Genomic DNA, 27,635 nt, shown 5'->3' on the forward strand with positions numbered 1-27,635 from the left:
TGAAAGGCTTCCAGTCGACAGGCACTGCCGTGCAAGGAAATAGAATTCTCTTGCAAGGTGTCCAGTCTGCCAGGCGGCACACGATGCGAGGGGGATTGCCTTTCTCCGCTGCTGGGGGCGTCGGGAGGACCAGGCTGCTGCAGCCTTTTGGGGGCCCTGAAGTGAGAACTGCCCTGAGAATCTGCTCCAGCACATCCACGTCAGGTGGTGGGTGTTTTCCAGGGCACTGGCTGGTTATGGGGAAGTGCCTGCTGAGGCCCGGTGGCTTGGGACACCCATGCTTGTGTGGTGAGGTGGTTCTGCACAAGATGGAAGTATCGCTCTGCGCTCCCACGGGCATGCGGTCTGATCTCAGCCAGTGGTGATGAGGCCTCAGTCCAGCAAAGACAAGGTGAAGGAAGCTGTTGTGCCTGGCTACTCACCTGCTGCAAGACTCTAAGCAAGACACTCCTGTCAAGCTTCATGTACAAGATGGACCAACAAAAATCTTTTTCCCTGAGTATCTTGCAAACTTTCCTTACTTGGCACTGTTTGACAAGGACTTGGGTGGCCTTGGAGGGATGCTTATGGGAGTTCCCACACCCTGCCTTCACCCCCTGTGTCTGAGCACAGGGCATGCTGCACTCCGTGCCTCCCTGTGTGACACTGGACCATTACCCTGGCTGCCCCTTATATAAAGAGAGGTGCCCCGGGGCCCCGTGGGCATCTACAGTATCTTCCATTGCCTTCAGAAGATGTAGACCACAGGAGTCCCAAAGAGATATGCAGGATGCCTCAAGGGGCACGGCCATGCTTGGGGCACTCAGAGCCCGATATGAATGCGTGGTGGTCACCTTGGTCGATGCACCGAAGGCCGCAAGTGCAGTGTGTGCCTGCATGTTGCTGGCTCTGCATAGGTGGTTGTTGGACTTGCTGGGGGTAATTGATGAAAATTATTGAACCTGGTGGCAATACAGTGGATGCTTCGTTAATAAGGGGATGTAGACCTGGCGGTTCATGCCAGCCTAACAAACAGGAGGCATCAGACCAACAAGATGGGGCTTGTAGATGTCTGCATGCACTGTCAGGGTGGTGGGGAGCAAACCCCACACTGTGTCCATCAGCACATCCTTAGGGCTGCCTGTCCCTGCTGCCTGTCCTGCCAGCCAGGCATTGCCTGCTGCCTGTCAGGCTCAGGACAGCTTGCTTCTGCTGGGACTTTGCTTTGCGGGACAGTCAGAGCTGTCCAAAGCAAGCACGGATGTTTTTACCTCTCGCACAGACGTGGCTAATTCCTGTGGGGTTTTCTTTGGCCAGGATTCAGGGAAAACTCCCAGTGGGGCAGGTTCTCCATCTTCCATCACCCCCCCAACACGACTTCCCACGTGCCAGACACGATGTGCATTCCAATGCTGCCTTGTCCTTCTCCAGTGTCTCCGACCCCTGCTGACACCTGCGGGGTGTGGGACGGCCACAGCCCAGGGACCGACCTGCAGCAAAACAGCTCTGAGGCTCCTCTGTGTGCTGTGGTGAGAAGTTAGCCTGCAAAGAGAGACCAAGCAAGGGCTGCCAATTTTGTCTCTAGCTGGGGTCTAAAGCTATTTAGAGTCAGGCCCTCCCTCTTTTCAAGCTAAAGATATTCCACCTGGGAAACAGGCTTTCCTGGCCTGGGAAACCTGGTGGCCCCAGTCCTGCAGGTGTCTTGAGTACAGCATTATCCACGTGCCGTGGGGACCTGCCAGCACCAACCGAGGGTGATGCCTGGGCTTCAGATTTCATCAGGATGGAAAGGGAAGCGAGATGGCACAAGCAGCTATTGTGCAACCATGTTACTCATGGTCAGATGCAGCATCAAGAACCTGCTTTTCATGAGGAACTTGACTTGTTAATGAGCCTGGAATCTGGGTCAGGCATTTCCCACACTGGGGATGGGTGGACGCGGGCATCGGCACCGTACCAGGGAACCTGGAGACACGAGGCAGAGCAGCCAGATTGTCTCTGGCTGCGACAACCACAAGTGAATTTTTGCGAAGGGCCTTTTGGCTTCTGTCTCCTGCCAGTTTCAGCAGGCTGGGGTGTGTGTCTCTGCTGGCTGAGAGCAGCTGCAGTTGTGAATCTGGCCCTGAGATCATCACAGAAACTTGGCTCTTAACTGAAGGTGTCTGGTGCACAGTGGGTGCAAGTCCCTTCAGGCCCTGGCTCCTCCTGGCACACCACTGGAGGGTCACGGCTGCCCCTCTCCTGGGAGCAAAGCAAAAGCTGCTTTGGAGATGATGCATTACTTTGTTTAATGCAAGACTAAGTGCTGCCCTTCACAAGGTTTTCCTGGGGTGAGGAAGCAGTTGACCAAAGCTGTGTCAGCGGCTGGGCCATGGTCTGTGTGGTACAGAGGCAGGTGCTGCCCCAGCTGAGTGGAGCAGACACCTCTGCAGGCTGCTGCCCAGGTCACTGCAGCGCCCATGCAACGCTCTCCAGCTGCTGGGGTGAGCCAGACCTTCCCTGGCACCCACCTGATGGCTGTTCTGGTGGGGAGCCTGCTGTCCTGGTGGCGTGCTCCAGCACCGAGCAGGTTTGCTGAGCCCCCAGGGCTGCAACACCATAACCGTGGGAAAAACAGCCTGACGGAGGGTCTTCCTTCTGCTCTCTGTCCTGTGCTGGGGTATGGTTTGGGTGTTTCACTCCAGTGTCACTCTGCTCTTCGACCAAAACTTCAAAAATTACGCACAGCAGCCTGTTTCATTTGTATGCATGTCTGGGCACTGGATTTGAAAATGAAAATGGTGCACTGAACAGGGGTTAAAGTACAGGCAAGTGGCTAATCAGATCTTTACATCCCGTGTGCCGGCTGGGATGCCCTCACCTGATTTGCAGGTTACTCTTGCCTTGTAGCTCTTTTAATTCCTTGATCCAAGCAGCATATTCAGTGAAAATCAATGTAAATAAGGCTCCTGTGGTTCTGCCTCTCCCCATTGGAGCCCAGTACTTGAGTCAGAGGGACCAAAAACTGCTCTCAGCCACTTATTTATTTTTTAAAATGAATCCAGCCTAGAGCAGGATTACGTGGATTAGCAGCTGAGCATTCCCCTGCCTACAAAACGTGCACAGCCAGCCAGCCAGATACTCACTGATGGGAACCCTGTCCTCCAAACATGACATGTATTTACATGGCCTCTTGGCTGCCTGCATCCAAGCCCATCTGTTCAGCTGATTCAGGGTCTGCCCGTCCTCCCGGGCGGGTTGGACCGCTGCCCTGGGGCGGGAGTGGCAGCTAGGCTGGTGCAAGCAGGAGATGCTGTAAGTTACTCCGTCTGCAGGGAAGCTCTCCTCACTGACAGCATTGCATGCCGATGGGGGTCACAGAGCAGAGTGGGAGACCTCCTTGAAGCAGGGGATGCAGGGAGGCAAGGGCTCCAGCTGACCAGCTGTTCCTTTTACCAGCAAAGCAGCTGGCATTTTTAGCAAGGAGGCCCTCCCTGGTGATCTGCAGATCTGGAGAGGAGGATGAAGCACAGCCTGGAGTTATCAGAACACAACCCAGGGTAGGACGGATGTATTGGGCTACAAAAGCACCGGTGCTTTTCCAGACCTCAGAAGGCACCTGAGTGCCTTGAGTAGGAACATCACTGGGACATGGTGTCCAGCACAAGAGGCTGTGGAGATGGGTAGGAGACCCCCAGCAAAGAAAAAGCCCAGTGGGTCCTACATGGAAGGAAACACCCCAGCTGTTTGTCGGTACCAACCCACCAACAGCCTAGGGAAGGATTTAAATCCAGGCCTGAGCAGCCCAAAGGGCTGGGCTGGCTCTGAGCCACACGGAGCAGCACAGAGGAGCCAGAGATGTCCTTGTGTCTGAAAGGCCACCCCTGGGTGCAGAACTTTGTCCCCAGGGAAGGATCTGTCCTCCAGCCAGGCATCAGAGTGGTGGTGTGTGTGGTTCTGGGGGCCCAGCTGGGTCAGCAGCGAGTGCTGGGGTTCATGGCAGTGCTGGAAACCCCCTCGGCTGGGGCTGGCAGGTGGGCAGGACCAGGATGGGTGGCTGCCTGCAGGATAGGGCAGGTGGGATAGGCAGTATGTGGGCAGGAGGGGGAGAAACTCAAGGGATGCAAGCTCTCTAGAAGGACCTTTCTCCCTCCAGCTTTGCTGCTGGGAGGACACTGAGCTCTAGAAGACACCTGCAACCTGTGGCACAGCCAGGCTGGCCTGTGGGTCCCCCATCCCCTGCACCACCCCGAGTGCTGATCCTGTGGCTCTGCCTGCTACCAGCTCCACTCTACTCCCTGCCTGTGCCTGCCCGCCTGGCAGGGGCTAAGGACCACAGCAGTGCAGGGAGCTGCCCAGCACTGGTCCCTGTGCCAGGGAAGCCCACTTGGCTAAGCAAGTTTTCACTGACACCTTTTTTTTTCCTTCAGTGGAAGCCTTCCAGCAGTTTTTAAATTGCTCTCTGCTGAGCAGAGCGAGGCCAGCTCCCTGCCTGCTCCTTGCTCGGAGCAGACAGCTGGCTCCTGCCCTGAGCTGGCCTCCCAGGCTGACTGCCAAGCAGGCAGGACGTGGGTCCCACGCTCTCACGCATGCTCGCACAGCGAGCGGGTGCTCACGCAGCTGCAGAGAGCTGGCACGGCTGCTGGCTCCAACCCGGCATCCAGAGCGGGAGCAGGGCTGCGCTGGAAATCCCAGCCTCGGACAGGCACTGGTCCACCCACAGAGGAAGGAGCAGCGTCTGGCTCAGAGCCTTGGCTGCAGGTTGCCTCGGGGGGTGCCCTCCTGCAAGCCCAGAGCCCAGGCTCTGCCCAAGGAGCAGCACCTTGAACGAGATGCTGGTGCCAGGTTGCACAGGCGCCGGCGACCTCCGTTCTGTCCAGTGATGCCCTGGCACAGGCTGCCTTGGGGGGCTGCACCCCTCCTGCCCACACAGCCAGACCCTCTGCGCGGGGCTGCCCTGCAGCCCTGTCCCTCTCTGCAAATACTCGCAAAGGAGCTTCCCAGGACCTACCCCCAGGATTAGAGGATAATTTTCTAGAGGGAGGAGGGTAGGTGGAGTGGAGGTGAGATAATCAGAGGTGGTTGGACGGAGGAAGGTGGAAATAACTCTGCTGCATTTGACGGTTTCCCTTGTTAATGCATTGCTGGTGGTTCCGGTCTTGCTCACGCCGGGAGTGACACAGGCCCCTTCTGCCTGGCTCCGCGCAAGGGTTGGATGCGAACAAGCCTGTGATTCACTGAATGAGCACCAAGGAAAGGAAAGTATTGAGCAGCTTTGTCATTCCAGACACATCATTCCTCCTTCACCGAACAAGGCAGGAGCGCGTGCTAATAATCTGGGATCTCGTAATTAAACACCCTGCAGCCTGAATATGTATAAGAATACACAGTTACGGTTTCATGGACTATCTCACTTGTGGCATTTCTGTGGGTTGGAGTTGCTTTGCTTTGCAACTTAAGTGCTCATGTAGGGCTTGCTGTATGTGGCACACTATCAATCATGGGTATGAAAAATCCCCCAAGCCACCAGAAAATGGAAACAATCTTGAACGCTCCTGAAGTGAAAGCAGAAAGCCATTCCCAAGACATTCCTTCCAACAGTGAAATGGCTTTTTAAAGAATCCAGACAGAAGATGTAATAAGGGAAAAGCTGTACAGAAAAAGAAAAGCCCACCACCTGCAGCAACACAGTATCATAGGAAAATTCAGGGTGGAAGGGACTCTGGAGGTCTGTTGTTCAACATTCTGCTCCAAGCAGGGTCAGACCAGGTTGCACAGGGATTTTTTTTCAAGACCAGTCAGGTCTTGAAGGCATCCGAGGACAGAGACTGCACAGCCACTCTGGGCAACCTGCTACAGTGTTTGACTTTCCCCATGGTGAAAAAATTTTCCCCTATATCCAGTCCAAACTTGTTTCAGTTCGTGTCTGTTGTCTTTCATCCTCCTACTGTGAGCAGTAGTGAAGATCCAGGGTCTGTGCCTTCTCAGTGACCTCCTTGTAGATGGCTTTGAAGATCCCCCCCTGTTGAAGCGTTCTCATCCTCAGGCTGAACAAACCTTGTTCCCTCAGCCTCTTCCCACAATGGCACATGCTCCAGCCCCAGGACCATCTTGGTAGCCTCCTCTAAACTCACTCTGCCTTACTGATGCCCACTGGCAGACCCAGAACCAGATGAGGCACTTAGATGCACTCTAATGAGTGTCGAGTAGAGGGAGATCCAAATGCCTCAGCTCCTTCGTAAGCACCTCCAGCCGTGTGGTCTACATCTCCAGGCATGCCCTCTCCCCTCAGGACAGAGGTGTGCATGTCAGGAGGTGGCCACAGAGGGCTGCAAGGGAGATCTTGAGGACAACCTGTGAAAACCCTGGTAGCAGAGGGCTAAAAGCACCATCCTGGAGGCTGGCTGCACAGACCAGCAACCAAAGATGTCAATGCCATTTCCAAAGGAGGAGACAGTCCAGGGAGACAATTTGTACCCTCTGGGACAGCATCAAAACCACAGCACCTGCCATCCCTCCAAAAGGCTCCCCAGGGAAGTGCAAGGAGATGACACCAGCCAGGGTGGAGATGCTCAGTGAGGGGAAATCAGCCTGACTGTGGCCGCTCCGTGGAAGAGAGAAAGTGCAGCACCACCCTGACAGGGCACAGGGCCAACGTGTCTCTGCACAGGCAGGCAGAGCTTCCCGTGCATGAGGTGCACAGCATTTACTGCAGGAACATTGTTGAAAACATTTGAAGAGCTTCTCAGCCCTTTCGTGCCTCCCTGGAGGCATCCGCTTGCGTGGATGTGTGCACCACTGCACCAAAGGGACTGTGCCCACCATTTGGCTGTGGACTCCCCAAATCCAAATATATATACGCTTTGAGCAGTGCTTGCTACGTAATTCCTCAGGTACTCACACAGCTGTGCTTGCCCCAGCGGTAATGGGATGATCTGAGGTGTCGATGAATGGCCTTTGGTGTGAATTTATAGCAAATGTTGAGATTTCAAAAGTGGCTTTGTGGGATGAAGTGCTTAACTCCCACCCCAGTGCACCATATCCATGGGTTATGGGAACAATAATGACAATGTCCCCCTAAACCAGTTCAAACTGGAGCTCCTGTAATTCTGTTTAATGTGTGGGGAAACACCTGGGAGGCTGATGGCAGCTGCGCTGCAGATGGCAGGGGACAGGGGGTCTGTACAGAGCTCTCCCCATGCCTGCAGGATGGAATACCATGCAGTACTGTCACTGTCCCTGTCTAGGGGGTTGCATGCCACCTTCAACAGATATAGCCCATTGGTGTCTTCCTCTCTGGTGTCACCCCCACTTGCTGAAGGCCTGTAAGTATCTGCTGAGCTTTCCCATTGCTCTCTTCCAGGCCCCTGTCTGTCTCTGTGCCACCTGTAACCCTCAGCACAGTGAAGCAGATGATCTGGAGGATTCCTTGGTCCCAGTACTCCCCATTTCTGTTTTCACCCATCAGCTGGCTTTTGCCATGTGCTGGGATCTCCTGGGAGTGGGGCAGGTCCTGCTGTGTTTGGACATCACATAGGTGTGATATGGCTTGCAAGGGGAAAGGGACAGCAATCGCATGGTGTTGAGTTCCTCCTCGGCCCACTTAGCTAACCACAAACAAGGTTGCATTGGCACTGTCAGGCATGTTTCATTACAATAAACAGGGAAATGGGTAGTCTTTTGCTTTGCCTTTTATAAGGAAAATATGTCAGATCTCCACTGATGGACTGGCTGACCTCTTGAGCTGTGCCACCAACTGGGAGCTGCCCCTGCCTGGGCTCATAGTTGGTTCCCGATGAGGACATAGTTCACATCAGTCCTCCTCATGGACGAGGATTTTCCTGTGGGCTCCCATCCTGAAGTCTTTTGACACAAGTAAGGGACCAGGTGGGTGTCAGGGCAGAGGCACACGTGGTGGAGGAACGGTTCAGCCCATACGCTGTTGAGAGGAGTGGGGATGTTGCCACGCTTGGTCCAGGGCAAGGCTGGCAGCTGAGCAGGGGCTGGGTGCTGCTGGGCCCTGAGGGGGCTGGGGAGGGCCGTGGGCTGCAGGAAAGGCTGAAGTGGATGCTCAGTGCTGGGGCAAGTGTTTTGGCGCATGCTGTCACTGCCAGCTTCCCATCTCACATGCATTGCTCAACCAGTTTGTCCACAGAAGTCCAGGTCCTACCTTCTCATCCCAGGGTAGTGGTGCACGCAGTATTTAAATGCAGATTGCCTGGCACCCAAACGCCTCATCTCATAGTTGCTGGTGCTTAAAGAGTTCTGTAGATTGTCCAGCTTTTAAGCAGCTAATTGCAGAGCCATTGGCATGTCTGCAGTGCGCTGGAGGCTCAGAGGCTCAAGATGTACGTTTTGTTGTAGGCCTGCAGAAGATCAGATAATTCATCCAGGTCTGCTGACAAGAACAGGCTTTGACACAGACTCCCCAGCTGCTCAGCGAAGCCAGCCGAGCCCCCGCGGGCAGGGGGAGCAGCCTCAGGGAAGCGCAGCCGTCACACTGAGCCTTGGAGAGAGGCAAAGCCCCAAGAGCACAGTGTGTCAAGCCCAGCCGCTGAGGAATTCTGGGTTTCCAGCATTGTTTGTGGAAAAACAGGCACAAAATGACACACATCCCCCTAAATTCAGTCCCCTCCCAGGAGAAGTAGCTGGGCTCCCCTGACCCACAGCGCATCTCCAAAGCACCAGCCCCCAGCCAGGCCAGGTAGCCAAGCTGGCTGCGGGAGGCACGGGCTCCTGGCTCCCAGCTCACCTCCCTCATGCTGCCAAACGCCCACGGCTCTTTTGTGGTGCTGGTCTGGCCAGAGCTGACAGCAAATGTCCTGCTTCACCAGGGCCTGTGCTAGGCACATCATGGCCACCTCACCAGGGCAGTTACTCCACCAGCACCAGGAAGGCTTTCTCCATAGCTGCACCCCCAGCAAGGAGCCCCAGGCTGGGCAGGCCATGGTGCCCATGCCACCCACTTTTCCTGGTCCTTGGCTGTAGCCCATAACCCCAGAAGTTAACTGGCCACCAGCCCTCTGCGTGGGGGAGGGATGGGTGGAGGGCAGAACATGGCCTCAAATCCAGCAGGAGGGACTCCCATCCCAGGCTGGCTGGAGATGGTGCTTCCCAAGGGTGGGGTCAGGAGCCTGGGCCACCCTGACCCTTTCCTGGGCTATGAGATGCTTGACCCCCCCTTGCTGCACCTCCCCTGTGTGTAGTGCACCTCTCCACCTGGCTTGGTGCTGAGGGCACGCCAGGTTTGATGAGGGGTTGAGTGGGTCAGAGTTGGTATGTGTTGGTGCACGTGTGGAGTGAGGATGAGGTCTCAGAGGTCCGTCCCCTCCTGCCCTTGTCCAGGAGCTCACCTGTCACCCCTCTGTGCCGCAGCAATGCCTGCCTTATGCACAGCCCCTTGCACAGCACTTCTCGTGCAAGCTGCGCCAGGGCTGGGGCAAACTGAGGCAGGCAGGAAAGGCTGGGGAAGGCAGAGGATTTGCAGTGCTGCAGGCTGGAAGCAAAAAACAAACAGCACGAATTGACCAGGCTGGAAGCAAAAAGCAAATGGCACGAATTGACCTGGCTGTCCTCAGGGCAGCCAGGGAGCAGGTGACCATGTCCATCAGGCTCCTCTTGCAGGGTGGGCCCTCCCACGCCAGGACCCGCAGGCCAAGGCTGTGCTGTTTATTTGCAAAGTGGCTGGAGAGGGGCTGGCGGGTGAGCACGGCCCCGGGTTTTGGCCCACGCATCAGCCAGGGCGGGGGAGGCCAGGGCTGCTGCTGGACGTGTTCGCCTCTCGGGATGTCTTGGGACGGGTGCCTGGTGCGTGGCTGGGCAAGTGCAGCAGCAGACGCACCCTGCTTGGGGCGTCGCAGGAGCTGAGCTCTCCGGCTCTCGGGAAGGCCAGCGTTCCTTCCTCCCCACGCGCAGAGCAGGGAACTGCACGTCCTCTCCCGCTGACCCCTCCTGCCGGGTCAGCAGGTCCCCGCTGGCCCGAGCTGGAGGAATGCTGGAGCACAGGCCGTTTGGATGCTGTGCTGGTTAACTTCAGCTCAAGTGCTGCGCTCATTTAAAAATATCCTCTGACAAATACCTGCACAAACACGGGAAAAAAACCAACCCACCGAACCTTTTTAAAAAAAAAAAAAAAAAAAAAAAAAGGCATCTGTAATTTTCCACAGGATGGAGGCATATTATTTGGCCTCCCTGCACCAGGACTGTGCTGAGTGCCTTGCCCAGCACCACGGGGTTTGCAGCCAGTGCAGCCCCTCCACAACGCCTTTGCAAGGGGGCTGAGCCGGGCAGCTGCGGCGGGAGGAGGGACGCTGCCTGCCCAGCCAGGCCTCGCAGGGTGAGGCTCGTAACGATGCGAGCACCCGCCTAAGTCTTCCCGGCAAGTCTCTGGCACGGCCGAGCAGGGAGTGGGTCCTGCGCTGACCCGCTCAGCCGCACCCTCCTCCCGCCTCGCACCGGCTGTGTTCTGCTGGGGCTGCTCCCAGTGCTGGCACTGCCTGTGCTGGTGCTCGGCATCTCGCCTCCCTCCCACGCGGGTGCGGGTACTGCCCGGCAGGCAGCCACGCTCCCATGGGAAAGGGCTTCCATGGGTGCCTGGCAGGAGGGGGCTGCCTGAGCCTGGCCGGGGCTTTGGTAGGGGAAGGATGCTCCCTGGCATGAGCCTCAAGCCCAGGTGCATGGTCTGGAGGTGAGAAATGCCTGTCAGCACCACTCTGTCAGCACCACTTCTGCTTGCTAAAGCTCTGGCTGGGTTTCATGGCACTGGGGGCTATGGGTGAGAAACTCCCCAAGCTGCCCGCCCAACTGGGAAGAGGAGGGGAAGCATCAGCTCAGCAGGGGGTGGGGGGGGGTGGGGGGTGGGGGTGGGGGAGAGCACAGCCCCAGGGAAAAGCCCCATGGGGATCAGGCACTGGGTGCAGATGGACTGGGACAAGGCTGGGGGGACCAGGCTCTGGGTGCAGGATGGCCCCATTTGGTGAGCTGGAGGCAGCCCTGGGGACCACCCCACTTAGCAGACATCCACTAGGCAACCAGCCCCAGGCTGCAAGCACTGACTGGAGGGCAGAGCCACAGGGGTGCCTGGGGAGGGTGTGCATGTCCCTGCCATGGAGCACAGCCCTCCACCTCACCCAGGCATGGTCGAAGAGGGTCCTGCGGTACTGGGAGACACCCAGCCCTCCAGCATTTGGCCCTCCCCTGCCTCCCCAGCTCAGCCTCATCTCCTCTGCAGCCCTGCCTGGGGCTGTGGCATCACCAGCTGCATTGTTGCCTCTGGATGGGCTCTCCCATGCATGCCCTGTCCTGCTAGGTCCTCCTGCTCTCCTTGCACCCCAAAGCAGGGCTGCCTAGGGGAGGCAGGATCCTCAGCACCAGCTGGGGGGCAGTGGGAGTGGGCACGGGTATAAGCCCATTGCAGAGACCCAGGAGTGCAAGGTCCTGGCAAATCTCCCATCCAGCTTCCCAAAATCAGTGCAGTGCTGGTACAGCGACGCTTTCAGCTCCCTGTGACCTTGGGGATGCAGGACCCACCTGGGTCTGGTGCTGTGATGGGACGGGACTCCCACTGTCACTGTAAGAGCCAGGTGTGTGCCTTTGGTGGAGGTAGCCTCCCCCTCACAGGGTGGTGCTGGCAGCGAAGCCCAGCAAAGTATCAGCTGGCCATACCCTGAAATGCTCCCGTCGGGCTGGATGCTGACCTGTGCTCACGCTTGTCCACACACCATGCCCCCTACACCTTGTGGCACGTGCTGATAAAACCATATTCCCCACCACCGTGACCAGCAGCACTGCTGCCTCCACCCCCTGGGCGCTGGCTTCCTGCCCCACACACTCAAGGGATGCTTCGCTCCTGGCTGGTGACCAGGCGCCTGCCTGGAGTGTTCGCTCTCTGAGGGACAGGGAGATGGCTGGGCTGTGTGGCTGGTGTGGTGTGGGCACGTGGCCACCACGGAGGAGCAGTGGCAGCCCAGAGCATTCCTCCAGGGCTCTCCAGGAAAGGAACGGAGAACCTTGGTCCTGTCTGAGTGGCACAGAGCTGGCTGTCCTCATGCAGAGGTCAGCATGGCTGGGAGAAGGTCCTGAAAGCTGCAGCTGGGTGCTGCGTGCTGGATCCCAGTCTATGTGGTGTAGGACAAGGCTGGATGGCTGTGGAAGAGCATGGGGTCTTCAAGGGTCTTGAGGATCTTGGGTCATTCCTGTTCTCCTGGCAGACACAGGGGCCCTCCAGAGCCCGTGGACACAAGGGCTCTGCTTCACAAGGGGGCACACCTCTGCTGCCAGAGCAGCCTGAGCAGCCTGGCTTGGGGCTGGAGCCTGTCCCAGCTGGAAGAACCAGAACCTCTGAGCAGGTGCGTGTGTGTGTTTGCACAGTGCACATGCATGCATGCATGCATATGTGTGTGTGTGTGTGCGCGTGCGCGCACATGCATGGACATGTACATGGGTGTGGGCACATGTGTATGGATGTGTGCATGTGGCATGCATGTGTGTGCACATGAGATTGAACATGCAGATGTCTCAGCAAGTGTCTGTATGAGTGTGTATGCCCATGTTCCTACAGCCCTGTTTCTTTTCTCTGGGGCCCTGCCCACCTCCCCTTTTGACAGGCAGGGCATGCATAGCCCCCAGACCCTTCCTAAAGACACATGCTCCTGCTCTCTCCCTTGGAAATGCAGTTATTTATATGTGAAAATATGGAAGAGTGTTGAGTCCCTGCTCAGTGACCTTCAAAACCATCCAGCAAATTCAGCTTGGACTGTGAGCCCAGCCAGATGGCCCTTCTCTAACACGCTGGCCGTGCAAACTGGGGTTTTACTCTTGATTCTTGCTCCTGCTCCAAGGCAGGCTCTCGAAACAGCGGATTCAGTATGTGCTCTGGGAAGGCAGCCACGCAGCCCTGCTCCAAGGAGGAGGCAGCAGGGAGAGCGCCAAGCTGGGGACGGGGGGACCACGCAGCTGCGGGCTGGTGGCCGAGGGGCTTTGGGGTTTTAAGGGAAATGTGAAGCAGTTTCATTCAGGGGGATACAAAAGTGGAGGGGAGGGAACTGGGTGCAGGTGTCCAGGGCTGCCAGTGCCAGCTCCAGCTGAAGAGGCTGCTGGGGGTGTGAGCGAGGTGGAGGGTGGTGGGAGACATCTCTGCTGCTGGTGGAGAGGAGCCCCCAGGGGTGGCTGGACCACAGGAAGCTGGGCAAGGCCAGCGGTGGCTCCTGAAGCCCGGGAGAGAAAAGAGAAAACCAAAAGAACATCACCTAACAGAAGGGAAGGGTTAAAAGACCTGTCAGAGCTGAGCCTCTGTGGAAACATGGGAGACAGCTGGAAAAGATTTAAATAACTCTTTGCAGTGTGTCTGCAAGCCGTGGGTGCCAGCGAAAGGTAGTCTTATTTCTGATAATATCTGGTCTGACACACTCAATGTGTTTAACAGTTTTCAGTGCACTCAGGCAGATGAGACTAACTAGGCAGCAATCATGCAGGGATTCCTGGATGCTGCATTAGCATGCAACCTCCAAGAGGAATGTTTTTGCCTCTAAATGCAAATAGAGGTTGAAGCTATTGAAGAGGCTGTGACTGATCTCAGCCTGAGGAATCAGTCTTGCAAATTCAGGGGTAACCAAGCCGCTGGTGCAGATGCCATCATGCAGGGTGAAGCCCAACAGGGATGTTGGGACCTCCCCGGTGCGGTGCCTGGAGGGGTGCTGGGGCTGGGGTGCCCTCTTGCTCACCTCCATGTCGGCCACCAGCAGCACCCACAAGAAGACACACTGGGGAGGTGGCTGATGCTGGTGATTTCCTCCAGGTCAGCAGAGCCCGGATGGCACAGCTGGGTGCAGGGAGGTGGGGCATGCTCCCCAGTATGGATGGGGAGCCGGAGGGGGCTCCCTGAAGGAGCTCAGCTGCCAGTAAATGCTTCCCCATGGGGCTGGCACAGCCCTGCTGATGACCTCGTGGGTGCTAATGGCGTAGTGATGTATCCACACAAAAAAGGAGTCTCTGGCAAGGGTTTCATGCCCTCACCTGTAGGACACCGGTGCGAGGAGCTGACCACATCGCAGTAAGGTCTCTTGCCAAAACGGTCCTCACTTAGATGATGGGGGCGCTGCCTGGGGAGACTGGGGAGACTGAGATGGCAGGGTGGTGTGAGCCCAGGAGAGCTGATGCAGCCTTTCAGTGTGGAGACGGAACAGGGTGCTGGGCTGGAGAGATTTTACCGCCTTCGTGTCTGGCCACAGTACCTATGCCAGAAGGTGAGATTAGAGGGTTCGTGAACTTGTTGCATGGCATACACCATTTTCTATTGAGCAAAGGTATATTTAATCACATGGAATTGCTACCAACAATTAACATTGAAAAATATTATTAGGCATTACTATCATTAAAGAACAGATTTTCCCCTAAATGTTGTTCTGGAGCAAAATTTAATACCTATAGCATACCACGAAGATCGGTCAGAAATTTTCCACCTGAGTCGTATCACATAAGAAATGGAGCTGTCAGCTACATGGGCCTATTCCTAAAGTGTCTGCTGGGGTTTTCAGCAAAACTACATCCTTCTGGACACAATGATTTTGGTTTTCAACTAAAAACACTCATTCTTGAAATTTCTCCAAATAAAAGTATGAAAATTTAGTCCCGCTGTAATGCACTTGGTTTGACATGATGTGAGTGTGAACATGGACATGAAGGAGGGGACAAGCCCTGCTGCTGTTGGACTGCCTGTGCCCCTTTCACAGACTAAGGATTCAGCACGAGACACTGGAGAATCCAACCCTGCGGCGTGCAGGGGTGCGTCCGCCCCCCCTTCCCCAGGCAGGACGACGGCAGCTTTCCCTGCCCACTGCAGCTCTGGGAAATGACTCGGGTGCCTGGCAAGCTGGTGACCCGGGGATCTCCTGGAAACCTGCCCTCTGCACAGGGCTGAAGGAGAATGTTGCCTGGAATGGTTTTCCATCAGGGAACAGGGTTTTATTGGAATCAGATCTTTCCCTGGGAACTTGTCAATTTTGCTGCCATTTTCTCCAGGAAGAAGTCTAGCAGAATCACTTTGACTTTCTTGTTTCAGCAGTGTCAAAATGTTTATTCCGATCATGTCAAAACACCAAGTTCATTTCAGGAAAGTAAAAATATTTCATTTTGACTTTATCATTTCATTCGCTTACTTCCACTTTATGTTCCGTGAAAGTATTTTTTAATACGTGCCGCTTGAGATCCTTTTGCGCTGCGACATCCAGGCACTCTGCGAGGAGACAACGCTGGATCATCACACGCGGTGTTTCAAAGGCCTGAATTAGCATTCGGGCGAATTTTCATTTCACAGGACATGCTGCACGTGTGGCTTTGCCTCCCAACGCGGAGCAGACACTGTGCCCGCTGCTGGGGTTTGCTTGGTACTTGCCCCCCCCAGCTCTGTGCAGACATCTGTGGGAGAACCTGTCTGCTGATTCCTGTTGGGATCAGGGGGCTGGTGGGGTGGCCTGAGGTGAGGGTGATGGGCCGTGGGGTGAGATGGGCACCCAGGATGTGCTCCCCTCCTCCTGGCTGCTGCCCGCTCCCCTCTCACCCTGCCAGGCTGCAGTGCCAGGGGAGCTCCCTTGCAGCAGGGTACTCCATGTTGTGATGCTGAAAACTGGATTTTTCCTTGGTGGCAAGACAAATCAGTCACAAATGCAGTCCTTGGAGCCTGCCACTGATTTTTTGCATGGGCAGGTAGCCCCGTCTGCCTCCAGCGTGGTCCCTCCTCTGCTCCTGCAGCCCCATCACCACCCACGGGGCTCTGCTCTGGACCCCGGTGCTGCTGGGCACCCCCAAGCAGGGATGGTGAAGGAGATGGGGGCTTCAAAACAGCCCATGCAGTGTGGTGAGTGCCTGGCACCTGGGTTGGGGCATCTGGGACAAGGGAGCGCTCCGGGGTGTGCGGGAGAGACGTGGCAGCCCGGTGCCCGCCAGCTCTGCTCCTGAGACTTACCATAAAGCGGTGGATGAGCAGCAGGGCCTGCTGCTTAACAGGGACGGTGGCAGCGTGCAGCTGGCTTAATAGAGATGCTCCTGCCTGGTGCCAGGCAGTTAAGTGATAATTAACCAGGTGCTTGGGAAGGTGATGCTGGAAGCCAGCCCCACGCTGCTGCTGCTGCGGGGTAGAGAGCTGAACCCCCACCTCTGTGCACCCCAGCCCTGCGGGTGCCTGTGCTGAGGCCACGTGCACCCAGAAACTTGCTGCTCTGCACCCTCGGGGCTGGGCAAGGAAGCCAGGGATGAGACCCTGGGCAAGGCAGGGATGGGAGTGCCAGGCAGCTCTGGTCACTGTCAGGTGTGAGGAGCCATGAAGCCATCCACTGCCTGCCTGTGACCTTTGCCACCAGCAGCCACCCCTGTCTGCAAAGGTAAATGCTGCTTTACAGGTGGGGAAACTGAGGTGGCAGGTGAGCAAGACCAGCACGTTTCTGCAGCGTTATTGATCAAGCACTGGGGAGACCTGGCAGCGTGGGCAGGGAGGTCTCAGTGCCATTGCCCAAGGGATGAGGTGGCTTAGGGTGACCGTAGGGCGACGCATCTGCTGCAGTGGAGGAGAAGAAATGCTGCGGGAGAAACTGAGCAGCACCGGGCGGGGAGAGGCACCGGCAGGAGCAGTATGGGCAGGGCTGTGCGGGCTGGGACCCTCCTGCTCGGCTTGGCACTGGGGAGCTGAGCCTGGGCTGGAAAATCAAGGCTTGGAGGAGCAGGTAAGAAATGTGGGAGGGTTTCGGCTAATAAAGGCAAGAGCAAGGTAAGAAACTCCGCCAGGCTCCAAGTGGGCAAAAGGCTGCTGAGAGAGGCGGGAACGATCCTGCTTCTGGGCCCTCGCGGCAGGGGAAGGAGACTGTGGGTGTAAACCATAGCAAGGGAAATTTGGGAGAGATCCCAGGAGAAACGTTCCGGGAAGGAGGGAGGCAGAACGAGGTGTGGAGGCTCATGCACCCTGGGGTCTGTGGAGTCGGGGGTGCGTGGCCAGGTGGGCATGGCTGGGGCTGGCCCGGCTCAGCCTGCCTGCACCAGCTGAACCAGTCGCCACGGGGCTGGGTCAGCAGGTCCCCCGGTGTGGCCAGGGGTCAGGGAGCGCAACACCCCAGCCCCCAGCCGGGGGGACAGCGGGGGCACCCAGAGACACCGCTGCCCCTTGGCCGGCAGTGCGGAACGGGGCACGTGTGCAGCCTCTCCTGGGTATTGTATCGTATTGACCCTGTCATTGTACCCTCGGGGTCCCTTCCATGCTGGACCACCGGACCAGAGCCTTGAGGCTAGCGGAGGTGCCTGCAGCCGCGCTGCCTGGGGAGCCTTGGCCCGGCCCCGGGCACCGCAGGGACAGCGCCATGTGTGACACTGGCACTGAAGACTCCATCAGAGGCATGGCTGGTGGCAGCAGGGTGACAAAGCCCCGGAGCGACCCAGGGCGCTGGGTGACAGTGTCCCCAGGGCCATTGGGGCAGGCGGGCAGTCGGAGTGGGCAGTGTGGGGCAGGCAGGCAGCAGCCCCTGGGGACACACAGGGGAGACAGGCTGCGTGGGGAGGGGGCAAGGGGGGGACACAGCTGCTGACACCCCTGTCCCCGGTGGGTGCAGTGAGGCATGTGTCCCCAGTGGGTGCTGGGGTGGGTGTGCGTCCCGGGGGGATGCACGCCGAGGGGCAGGCGGCCAGGTGGGTGCAGGCAGGGGTCACGAGTGTGTCCCCAGCGGGTGCAGCGGCAGAGGCGGGTGCGAGGGCAGGAGCAGGGGGTGCCAGGGCACAGGCAGGGCAGCGGCCCGTGGGCAGGGTAAGGTGGGCTGCGGTGCCAGGGGCTGCCCCCTGCCCTGCTGGGCCTGGCGGGGAGCTGGGGGGGCTGCGGGCCTCCACCCCGGCCCCGGGTGTGCTTCGTGGCTCTGACCTCATGGTCATCACATGCCCCCGCAGTGACGTCACGGGGAGTCACCGGCCCCGCCGGGACCAATGAAGGGGAGGGGCTCGGGGGCGTGCCTCCGGGGGCGTGCCTCCGGGGGCGTGGTCTGTCAGCGGGGGGCGTGGGATCGGGGGCGTGGCCCGTAGTAAAGGGGCGTGTTCCTCCGCGCGGCCGCGGCGGCGGCGTTGCCCGGGGTGACGCGCGGATGCAGCCGGCACCCCTGACGTCACCCGCCCTCCCCAATCCCCCCCCTCCGCCGAGCGTCCCGCCGGCGCCGCGCCAATAGGCGGGCGGGGGGGGCGTGTCCGCCGGGCACCTCCCGCCAATGAGGCGACGGCGGCGGCTCGGGGCAACAATGGGGGGCGCCCGGGGCGCACGTGGGGCCGGCGGCGGTGGCGGGGCCGGGGCGGGGGCCGGGGCTGGGGCTCCCCCGCTCCGCTCCGCTCCGTCCCGCCCGGCGCCGGGGCACTCCCCTCCCCCGCCCTCCCCCGCCCCTCCGGGCCCTCCCCCTGTGTCACGGCGGCGGCCGCATTCGGGGCCGGGCACGGCGGAGGGAGGGAGGGAGCAAGCGAACGGCGGCCGCCCCGGCAATGTGGCCCGCCCGCGCCGTGGCGGCAGCGCGGCGGCGGCGGCGGCGGCGGGCAGGTGCGCGGCCGCTGAAACGGAGCAGGGGGGCGTAGGGGCGGGGAGCCGCCCGCCGCCCGCCCGCCGCCGCCCTCGCCCGGCGCTGTCAGGTGCGTGCCGCCCCGCCAGCATGGCTCCGCCGCGCCGCCGGACTTAGCGCCGGGCCGCCCGTCGCGGCCCCCAGCCGCCCCGGGGGGGAGGCTGCGCGGCCGCCGTGCCGGAGGCTCCCTGCCCACCTCCATCCCGCTTCTTCCCGCCCAGGTGCCCCGGCGCCGGAGCACGCCGGTCCCCCGGCCGAGGATGCCGCCCGCCGCCGGTCTCTCCGGTTCATCTGTTGCTGCCTGACCGCGCCGTCAGCCCGGTGCAGCCTCCGCCGATGGATGCGGCAGCCCCCGCGCCCTGCCCGCCCGCAGCCGCCCCGCTGGCCACCGTGCCGGGAACAACTCCGGAGCTCCGCGGCCGGTAAAACAAAAACAAAAACAAAACAAAACAAAAACCAAAAACCAAACCAAAATCCAACCCCCCCGTCTCGCCCGGGGCTTGAGAGGCGACCGACGAATATGCAGCATCCTCCCCGGCTCGTCTCCCGTTAGCCTCACGCTTCCCGGCGCGGAGCCGGGCACAGCCGCCTCCTAGAGCTCCGCCGGACTTCGGGCTGCGCCCGCCAGGACCCGGCGCACGGAGCGGCTCCTCCTCCCCTTCTCCCGCTCCATCCGAGCTTGGAGCCCTTCTTCGCACTCCTCTCCCTCTCGTGTTTTTGGTGGGTTTTTTTGTGTTTTTTTTTTTTTCCTTTTCTTTTTTTGGGTGGAAACCGACCGTAACTCCGGGGAGGGGGTTGTCGGGGGGGGGGGGGGGGGGGGGGGGGGGCGGGAGAGGCGGGGAGGGGACCATGGAAGAAAAGCTCCAGGCGCATCAGGTGGAGATCGACCCGGATTTCGAGCCGCAGAGCCGGCCCCGGTCCTGCACTTGGCCTCTCCCCCACCCCGACTTCGCGGCGGAGGAGGAGGATGGGGGCGCGGCGGGGGGACCCCCGGCGCTGGCGGCCGGCGGCGGGGAGGGAGCCGAGAACGCGGCGGCCCCGGCGGAGCGCAGACCCGCCGCCGCCCCCCTGCCGCCCCCCGGCGCGGACGTCGGGCAGCTCCGCAAGGCCAAGACCTCCCGGCGGAACGCCTGGGGCAACCTCTCCTATGCCGACCTCATCACCAAAGCCATCGAGAGCTCGCCGGAGAAGCGCCTCACCCTCTCGCAGATCTACGACTGGATGGTGCGATACGTCCCCTACTTTAAGGATAAAGGAGACAGCAACAGCTCGGCGCTCGGCCGGCTGGAAGGTACCCGACCCCCCCGACGCGACCCCCCCGGCTCAACTTCCCCCCCCCCCCCCCCCCCCCCCCCCCGCCCCACTCCCGCAGGCGCACCGGGGCTTGGATGCTTCCCGTGGGCTGGGAGGTTTGGGGGATCCCCGCTTTCCTCATGGTCTAGGGGGTGTGTGGGGGGGTAAGGGCTCGGTTAAGTTTTGGGGTATTTGCCCGTTGGAAGCGGGGTGAGTGTGGCCTGCTGGCCGGGAGCAGAGCCTGGAGCACCATGCCGCCAGCCCCCCCAGCACGGCAGGGGCAGGGGGGTGGCAGCAGGCAAGGGGGTCGTGCCCGCTCTCCTCTGCCGCGTGAGCACCGGGGTATGGTGGTGACAACCTCGCTGCCACGGCCCTGCCTGCGGGGACCCCAGGCGTGCCAGGTCCCAGAGCAGCAGTGGTGTGCCTGGGGGGCGGCCCGAGGGAGGGCTGTCCCCCAAAACAGGTGTCTCCAGGCTGGCTTTTATCCAGCTTGGCTGCCCTGCCTTCCACAGGGCTGTGTCCCCCTCCCCGGGGGGCCACGCAGGCAGCATGCGGCCCCCAAGGTTCCACACCCGGCATCCCCGGGCTCTGCTCCCGGGTGGCACTGTGGGCTTGTGAGAAATCCCTGGTGCGGGCAGTAATCCCCCCCACGCTTGGGGCGAGCAGGCGATACATCGTACCCACCGCCCCGGAGCACTGGGTGAGGGCACGGAGGGTGTCAGGTGCTTGGGGGGGGTCACACCAGCCCGTGCCCCTCCGGCTGACGCTCGGCTGGCTTTGCGCTGGGAAGGGGGAAGCAATTGCCTGTGTCCAGATGGTGTCAGTAAAAAGGAGACGGTTTCTCTTAAGCCCTCCCCTAAGACCTGTCACCTCCAGTGTGATTAGTGTGTAACGAGGCTTCAGGGGCTCCGATACCAGCCTGCGGTCCTGGCAGGCATGCCCTGGCTCCGGCGGAGGCGGCCAGACTCTGGCCTGCCTTGGGGGGTCCTTTTGGGGTGCAGATGGGGCCCTTTTGGGGCAGGGAGGCCGGACTCTGTCTGTCTGTGGCACCTGTGGCCAGGCCGTGGGAGCTGGCGTTGTGTGGACGCTGGGCATCCTCTCCACCTTGCCTCACTTGGGAGGGGTGGGCAGGGGGCAGCCGGTGTCCCCCCATGGCAGACATTCACTGGGGCATGGTGTCGGGGGCTGTGGAGGTGGCAGGAGGTGGCAGTTGCGTGGGGGTCTCTAAAACATCCACCTGGGGTGAGACCTGCATGGCTGTGGGTGTGCATGGGGGGAGAAGGGTCCCCCCAAGGCTTGCACCCAGCAGGGACAGCGGGCAGCACGCACTGATGGGGTCTGGGGACATGCTGGGGAGGTTTGATTTGGGCTCTGGACTGGTGGCCAGGAGGGCTGGAATGAGGAGTGAAGGGAGTCCCAGGCAGCTGTGCCTGTCACTGGGGTCTGGGATGTTTGGGGATCCCCCCAGGCGGGTGTCCCTGAAGGGCAGCCCGGGTGAGTGAGGGCGAGGGCATGGGGCCGTGAACAGGGTCTGTGTGCCCAGCTGCGGCCGGGCAGGACGGGGAAGGGGGCTGCTCGTGTCTCCCAGTGCTGGCACACGAGCCAAAGCCATGGAGCAAAGCCCTCCCTGGGCGGGAAGGACCCTGGCTGGGGACAGCGGGGACAGCAGCCATCCTTGTCACGGCCTGTGCTGGGGGTTGATCCAGCCACGGCTTGCACGGGACAGAGGAGCGAGCCGTGTCCTCCCTGGGCGTGCCAGGGCTTGCACAGGGGACAGTGGCAATGCATGGGTGTGTCTGTGCGGGTGTGCAAGGTGGCACAGGCTTCCCGTCCCGCCTACACCAGCACCGGCTTTTGGCCCCTGGGCAAGGACAGGCTGTGACAGCAGCAGCATTGCGTGCCCGCATCAGCCCTGGAGAGGCAACCCTCGAGGGCATCCTCCCTGGAGAGCTGGAGTGGCCTTCCCCCGCGGCAGCTGTCACCCGGGGGTCCCGATGCGTCCCAGACCCACGGGAGGGCCAACACCTTCTCCTTGGCAGAGCCTCCACCAGGGAGCGTGTGGGAGCAACCTGTCCCTTGCCCCCCACGCTGTCCTGGTGTCCCCAGTTGTAGCAACAATGCCTGGTCTGCGTCCCCACACCGGCACTGCCTGAGGTGCCACCAATGGAGTCCCATCACCTGGTGCGGGGTTTGGTGGCTTTCTCGAGGGGGACTGCGTCCCTGGAGGCTTTGTGGTGTGTGATGTGCAAACAGGGAGGACAGCTTTGGTGTCGAGCTGCTGTTGGACCCGAAGGGGCATTGGCAGGGGCTGCTCACTCGGGTGGGTTTGCCTGGGTGCACCCTGGGGTGGGATGCTCTCTGCCCTCCTGGCCCGTCGCCGGTCGGAGCAGCTACGCCGTGGCTCTGCCTGTGTCCTCTGGGCTGCACTGCTGCTGCCTGCTCCCTCCTGGCAGCCCCTTGCCCCACATTGTCTGTGGCTTAAACCTCCCAGCCCAGCGCTCGGCTGGTCACAAGGCAGACGGGAGGGCTGGGGCTGCCCAGCAGAATGCCCTGCCTGCCCCGCCTACCCACTGGGGTGGGCGCCCTGGGGCCTTTCCTGGTGCTGCAGGTGCCTGATCCACAGCCTGGGCTGGCAGTACGAGGGCTGGCAAGAGCCCGGGGCAAGAAGATGCAGGGGTGTTCCCCCTTTGCTTGGTGGTCTTGTTCGACACCAGCATGTCAGGGTTTAAATGCCCTCCTGACAGCCCCATGTCTCTCCTGGCTGTCCCCTGTTCTGGACCCCTGGGTGACCCCTGTGCACCCCTCACCAGGGCAGGCTGGCAGCTGCTGGTGCTGAGGGAGCTCCCAGAGTGCTGGGCAGTCAATTTTGTGGTAACAAGCTGCTGGTGGCTTATGAAAGAGCCCCTGGAGATGCCACGTCCTTCCTGCCCCAGGCCTGGGAGAAGCGTGGTGGATTTAAAGCATTTCATTACCCAGCACAGCAGTGTGGAAGGGGGGTCTCGGGTAATGGACTGCTGCTCCTTTAATTAGCTCCTTCACAGCCTCCCCATGCCTCGGAGAGCGGGGATGATGGAGGTCTGGGAGGCCAGCCGAGGGCACGGCATCCCCACGGGCACAGGCTGTGCTGCTGCTGGTGTGGCAGGACCCTCGCTGCCCTGCTCCAGCACTGGGGGGACTTTCCTAGCAGGACCCCTTCCTGCATCCAGTGGCTGTGGGGGTGTTGCACCCGCACCTGGCTGCGGTGTCCAATGTGCCCATTGGTGATACGTTCCCCCAGGCTCGTTAGTTACCGCTCAGAGGGGAGGGATGCTGGCACGAGGTGCCTTCTGGGGTCAGGCCTCTGCTTCCTTGCCAAGCTGCCAGTTGCATCGCATGGTTTTATGGCGAGGTAGACTGAGGCACAGTATCTGAAAGCCTCAGCCGTGCTCGACCAGGACCCAGCTCTGTCTTAACGGGGAGGGGGGAATGCTGTGGCCGCTGGGATACCCATCCCTCTGTGCTCCTGTGCCGTGGTGGGCTGGGTCGGCATGTTGGACTCGTGCACTGGGAGCTGATGCTGATGCTTCCCGATGCAGGGCAGCAGGCACCCGTTGACTGACAGTTCTGCTTAATTAGGGAGTTGTTATTTTATCAATTCCAAAGCGCTTGAAGTTTTCTGCTCCAGCTCACGCTTTCCACTTGTTAATGGGAAACCAACACCCTTCGTCAAAAAGGCAGCAGCACTGATGCATTTTAAAGGTTTCTGCTTGCTCCGGTTTGACATCCAAAATATAACAATCAAGCAATCAGCTGGTGGATGCCTGTTTGATGTGGCTCTGACAGTGCTGAAAACCTTAATTTTCCAGCCCTCCCCTACACCTCCTCCTCCTTTATATTGCTGGGTCGGAAGCGTGGCGGCTGTTCCCAGCATGGGGGACCGGAGCTGCTGGCTCCTGCTGGCCTGTGGGAGCTGGGAGCACTGTGTGCTTGGTGCTGGGGGCTGCCATGCAGACACCCTGCCACCACCCCCAAGTGTCCTTGACCCCTTGCAGGGCAGGATGGAACTGAGCTAGGGAAAAAAAGGGGTGGAAAGAGTGTTTGGGTAGGAGCGTGGTCTGAGTGCCCTGCGCTGCCCAAGGGTTTGGTGTGTACTGGGGTGCTTCACCTCCTTGCTGGGCATGGAGACCCCAGGGGGGCAGAGCCATAGCTCTGTCCGGGAGCACGACCCCACAGGGCATGGCAAGAGCATCCTTCAGGGGAGCTGCTCCTGGCTGTGCGTGCTCTGTCCCTGCTGCCACCCCCTGCCCTTCCCCTCTTAGATGGTGGCTAATGCTTCTGCCTGGAATGTTGCCTGGTGTGGCTGGAGAGGCTCAAAACCAGCACCTGGGACTAATGGGGACAACTTCCCCCTTGCGGAGGGCAGCCCGGGTGCCAGCGGTGCCGCGGGGGGATGGCACAGCGGCGAAGGGGGCAGTTATGGGGCAGTTGGGGTCATGTGGCTCTGGGGGCACACAGCAGGCTTGCTCCTGGCCACACTGGGATGAGCAGCATGTGCCACCTAGCCCTGGGGGGTCTCGTGGGGGTCTGCATGGGGGCTGCCCAGCCAGGGCTCATTGTGGGGCGGTTTGGCTCGGCTCGTCATCCCCATCCTCTCCATATATGGAGATTTTTCCAGCAGCATGGAGAGCCCGATGCTCCCGGAGAGCTGCCCATGGCCCGGAGCAGAGGGGCTGGGAGAGCCCGGCCGTCCCGGGGGTGAGCAGGGCTGGGAGGAGCTGCTGGCTTCTTCACCTCAGGAGAAGCCCTCTGCTTCATCCCCCAAAGAGCCCCTGGATAAGCCACCCCGGCTCTCCAGTCCCCACAAGTGAGATGCCCCTGAAGGTCCCCCTGATGTAAGGGGACCCCTCCGGCCCTTTCCCACAGCACAGGCAGGGTGCCCCGGGATGCTCAGCTGGGGTACCCGACCCTTCAGCATCCCAGGGCTGGAGCAGGGGACTCCACACTTGTCTCCAGCTTTGCATAGGGACAGGGGAGCCCGCTCACTCCCTGCTCCAAGCTGCTGTGATGTGCTCTGGTGCTGCTGGCGGCATGTCTGTGAGGAATCCCCCAGGCTCCTCTCCTCCTTCCTGCCTCATTTTTCTCTCTCCTTTTGGAGATTTTCATCTTCATTCTAATTCCCGCACCCCCCCCCCCCCCCCCCCCCATTCTTCTGGAATCACTTTTCATGCAGCGCTAACTGCTGAAGTAACACAAACCTGCTAAATGGTCCGGCTTTATGATAGCATAAAAATGATACTACAGCAGTGAGTGGGGCTTTATTAAACCCAAGGGAAAGGCTCCAAATGAACAGCTTGCTCTGATCTTAGCTTTCCCCCCCACTCTCTCCCCTTTATTTTTAATAACTGCTGGAATATAAACTACAGTTAAGATCCTATGGACTAGAATAGCGCTCGCAGCCCGGCATTATCTCCGTCCGTCCCCACGCACAGCTCCCTGTGTGCATCCCTCCCTCCTGCTTGCTGGGTGCTGTGATGGGAGGACCAGCATCCTGGGCTGGGAAACGAATTTCCTGGTGTTTGGCATTGTGCTTAAAAAAACTCATAAATATTTTGCAGGGGGGCTGTGCCCCCAGTGGGTCAGGCCAGGTGTGATACAGGAGTGAGCTGGAGATCCTTGGCCCGGCTTCCCATCCCGGTGGGATCCTCACCGGGATGCTGCCAGCTGTGGGAGGTCCCCTGGGCTTAGGGAGCGGGTTGGACACCTGTCACCACCGTGTCCTCGCAGAAGCACACTGGAGGGGGATAAATCTCTCCACTGCTGCAGCAGGGTCTGGGCACGGTCGGACTGCCAGCCACAGGCTGCCCCCTCCATCCCCGAGGTCCACCCCAAGCCCCACTGCCCCTGGGTCTCACGTGGGGATGCCCTGGAGCTGGGTGTGGGGTCTCCCCCTTGTCCTGCCACTCCACAGCCCTCCTGTGCCCATGGTGGTGGGCTCACCACTCCCCGATCGCCTTACTTATAATTAGCCTGACACTTCCCGTTGGCTCCTCTCTCCTGCTGAAGGTGCCTGATTAGTGCCGAGGTGAAAGGCACTTTGGGTTACAGAAGGACACGCGGAAAGGCTCGCCTGTCTGCTGCTGAAGCTCATTTTGGACAGCATCTGTTCATTATTATGTGGTGCCTTGGCTGGGCGCCAGCCAGGAGAACTGAAAGCCCCAGCACAAAGCTTGCTTTCACCCGCTGCAGAGAGGAGGAGGGAGCCGATGTTGGGAGGGGGTATGGGGACCCCCCAAAGCAGGCTGGTCCCTTCCCTCCCAGTGATGGTGCTCCAGCATTCTGGAACATCCCTGAGCTGCTGTCTGCTATGGGACTGGCCATGGGGTGTCCAGCCCTGCCAGGACCACTGCTCTTCTGTGGGGTGGGGGGCTGCCCCAGGGGTGTTAGCAGCAGGATGGGGTGATGTTGGGGTGTGCATGGCTGATGCCTGCTTTTTCAAGAGTGGGCTTACCCTTCCCATCCCCAGCACCCCACTGGCACCCTGTGCGTCCAGCTGTGCCCATCGGGGCTATGCCCTGTGCCGGGGCTTGGCAGCAGGGAGGTTCCTGGGCTTTGTTGGCCCTCTGGACATGGGTGCCAGGCTTGAGAGCACTTTGCACCCAATGAGCCAGGGATGCAGCAGCAATGCAGCGTGGCTCACTGCTCTCCTGGAGCCTGGGGGGCAGAAGAGGTTTCCCAGACAGCCCTGGCTGCTGGCAATGGGGGTATGTGGGGCGATTGCTCCGCCACCTTGATACCCTGGTGCAGGCAAACCCTGCTCTGTGCCTGCCCACAGAGCAGGGCAGAGCACAGGGAGCTGCAGGCAGCAATGCCGCAGGGCATCCACTGCCTGTGCACACGTCTGAATTTGCCCGTGTTCCCTTGCACACTTGTGCGTGTGCATTTGGGGCAGGGCATGTGCACGCATGACTCGTGTGCTGGGCTTGCCACGTGCACTGCTGTGTGTGCTCACACCTGCACGTTGTAGTCAGATGTGCATCAGGTGTGCAAGGGCAGTGTGGGGAAGGAGCCTTGAGCCCACCTTGGGCTGGCTTGCACCACTGCACGGCCCTACTGGGAGCATGGGCTGATGGCAGCATCCCCCTGTCCTTGGGGACCAGGGAGGGGTGACATGGCCTTGCCATGGGGCGGTGGGTACTGCAGGGGCTGGGTGCTTTGGAAAATATGACACTGGGTCAGTGTGTGGTGGGGAGCCTGAGCTGGGGTGCTGAGCAGCCACCTTGGATTTACTGGGAAGGGAGGGGGGGAAGCCAACCCCAAGAAAGAGAAGAAAGGCGAGGGTTGTTTGGAGCTGCCTGCCACCTGGCGCAGTGCCAGCCCAGGGACGCTCTGGAGCAGACATGCCAAGCTGTAATTGCAGACAGGCTCATTTCAAGAGACGAGACGGTTATTTTTAACTTGTGTTAAGGTAATGCACTGATCTCCTGCCTGCTGGTTCAAAAGTTCACATCCCCCTCACCCCAAACCCCGGTCTGCGCACCCACCCCATGGCGGTACCCCTCAGCTGGGCTCTGGGTGCCCCCCGGGGAGGAGCATCCCCTTGCCTGTGGCCTCATGACTGGGCAACTTGGCCCTGCCAGAGCTCTCGCCCTCCCCAGGGCAGCCTTTGTGTCTCCCGGGGAGTCTGGCTCTGCTCCTGTGGGACTGGGAGGAGGCTGCCGCAGGGGCCAGCACCGGGGTATGAAGCAGACAGGCGCTCACGAGGCTGTGGCAGCTCCGGGCCCAGCCTTTGCTCTGCTGAGGGCCCCGGGGGATGGTATCGGGGATGGGTGCTGCATG

At 60.1% G+C, this 27,635-nt stretch overlaps 2 protein-coding genes across 2 annotated transcripts in view; both read left to right on the forward strand.

Annotated features, from left to right (window-relative positions):
- The first annotated feature begins 18,133 nt into the window (after positions 1-18,133).
- Positions 18,134-19,297, forward strand: LOC129784179 (translation initiation factor IF-2-like). Its single transcript, XM_055800367.1, has 2 exons — positions 18,134-18,597; positions 18,749-19,297. Exons 1-2 carry the CDS (start codon positions 18,189-18,191, stop codon positions 19,078-19,080), a joined length of 741 nt encoding a protein of 246 aa, XP_055656342.1. The 5' UTR covers positions 18,134-18,188; the 3' UTR covers positions 19,081-19,297.
- A 106-nt stretch (positions 19,298-19,403) lies between these two features.
- The window catches only part of LOC101920592 (forkhead box protein O6-like), a 39,149-nt gene continuing 30,917 nt past the window's right edge, over positions 19,404-27,635 (forward strand). The window contains exon 1 of the mRNA XM_005235315.4: positions 19,404-19,818. Coding sequence (XP_005235372.4) covers positions 19,495-19,818 — 324 coding nt within the window. The 5' untranslated portion in view covers positions 19,404-19,494. The remainder of the gene's footprint in view (positions 19,819-27,635) is intronic.

This window comes from Falco peregrinus, chromosome 3 (genome assembly GCF_023634155.1).
Source record: "Falco peregrinus isolate bFalPer1 chromosome 3, bFalPer1.pri, whole genome shotgun sequence".
Lineage (NCBI taxonomy): Eukaryota > Metazoa > Chordata > Aves > Falconiformes > Falconidae > Falco > Falco peregrinus.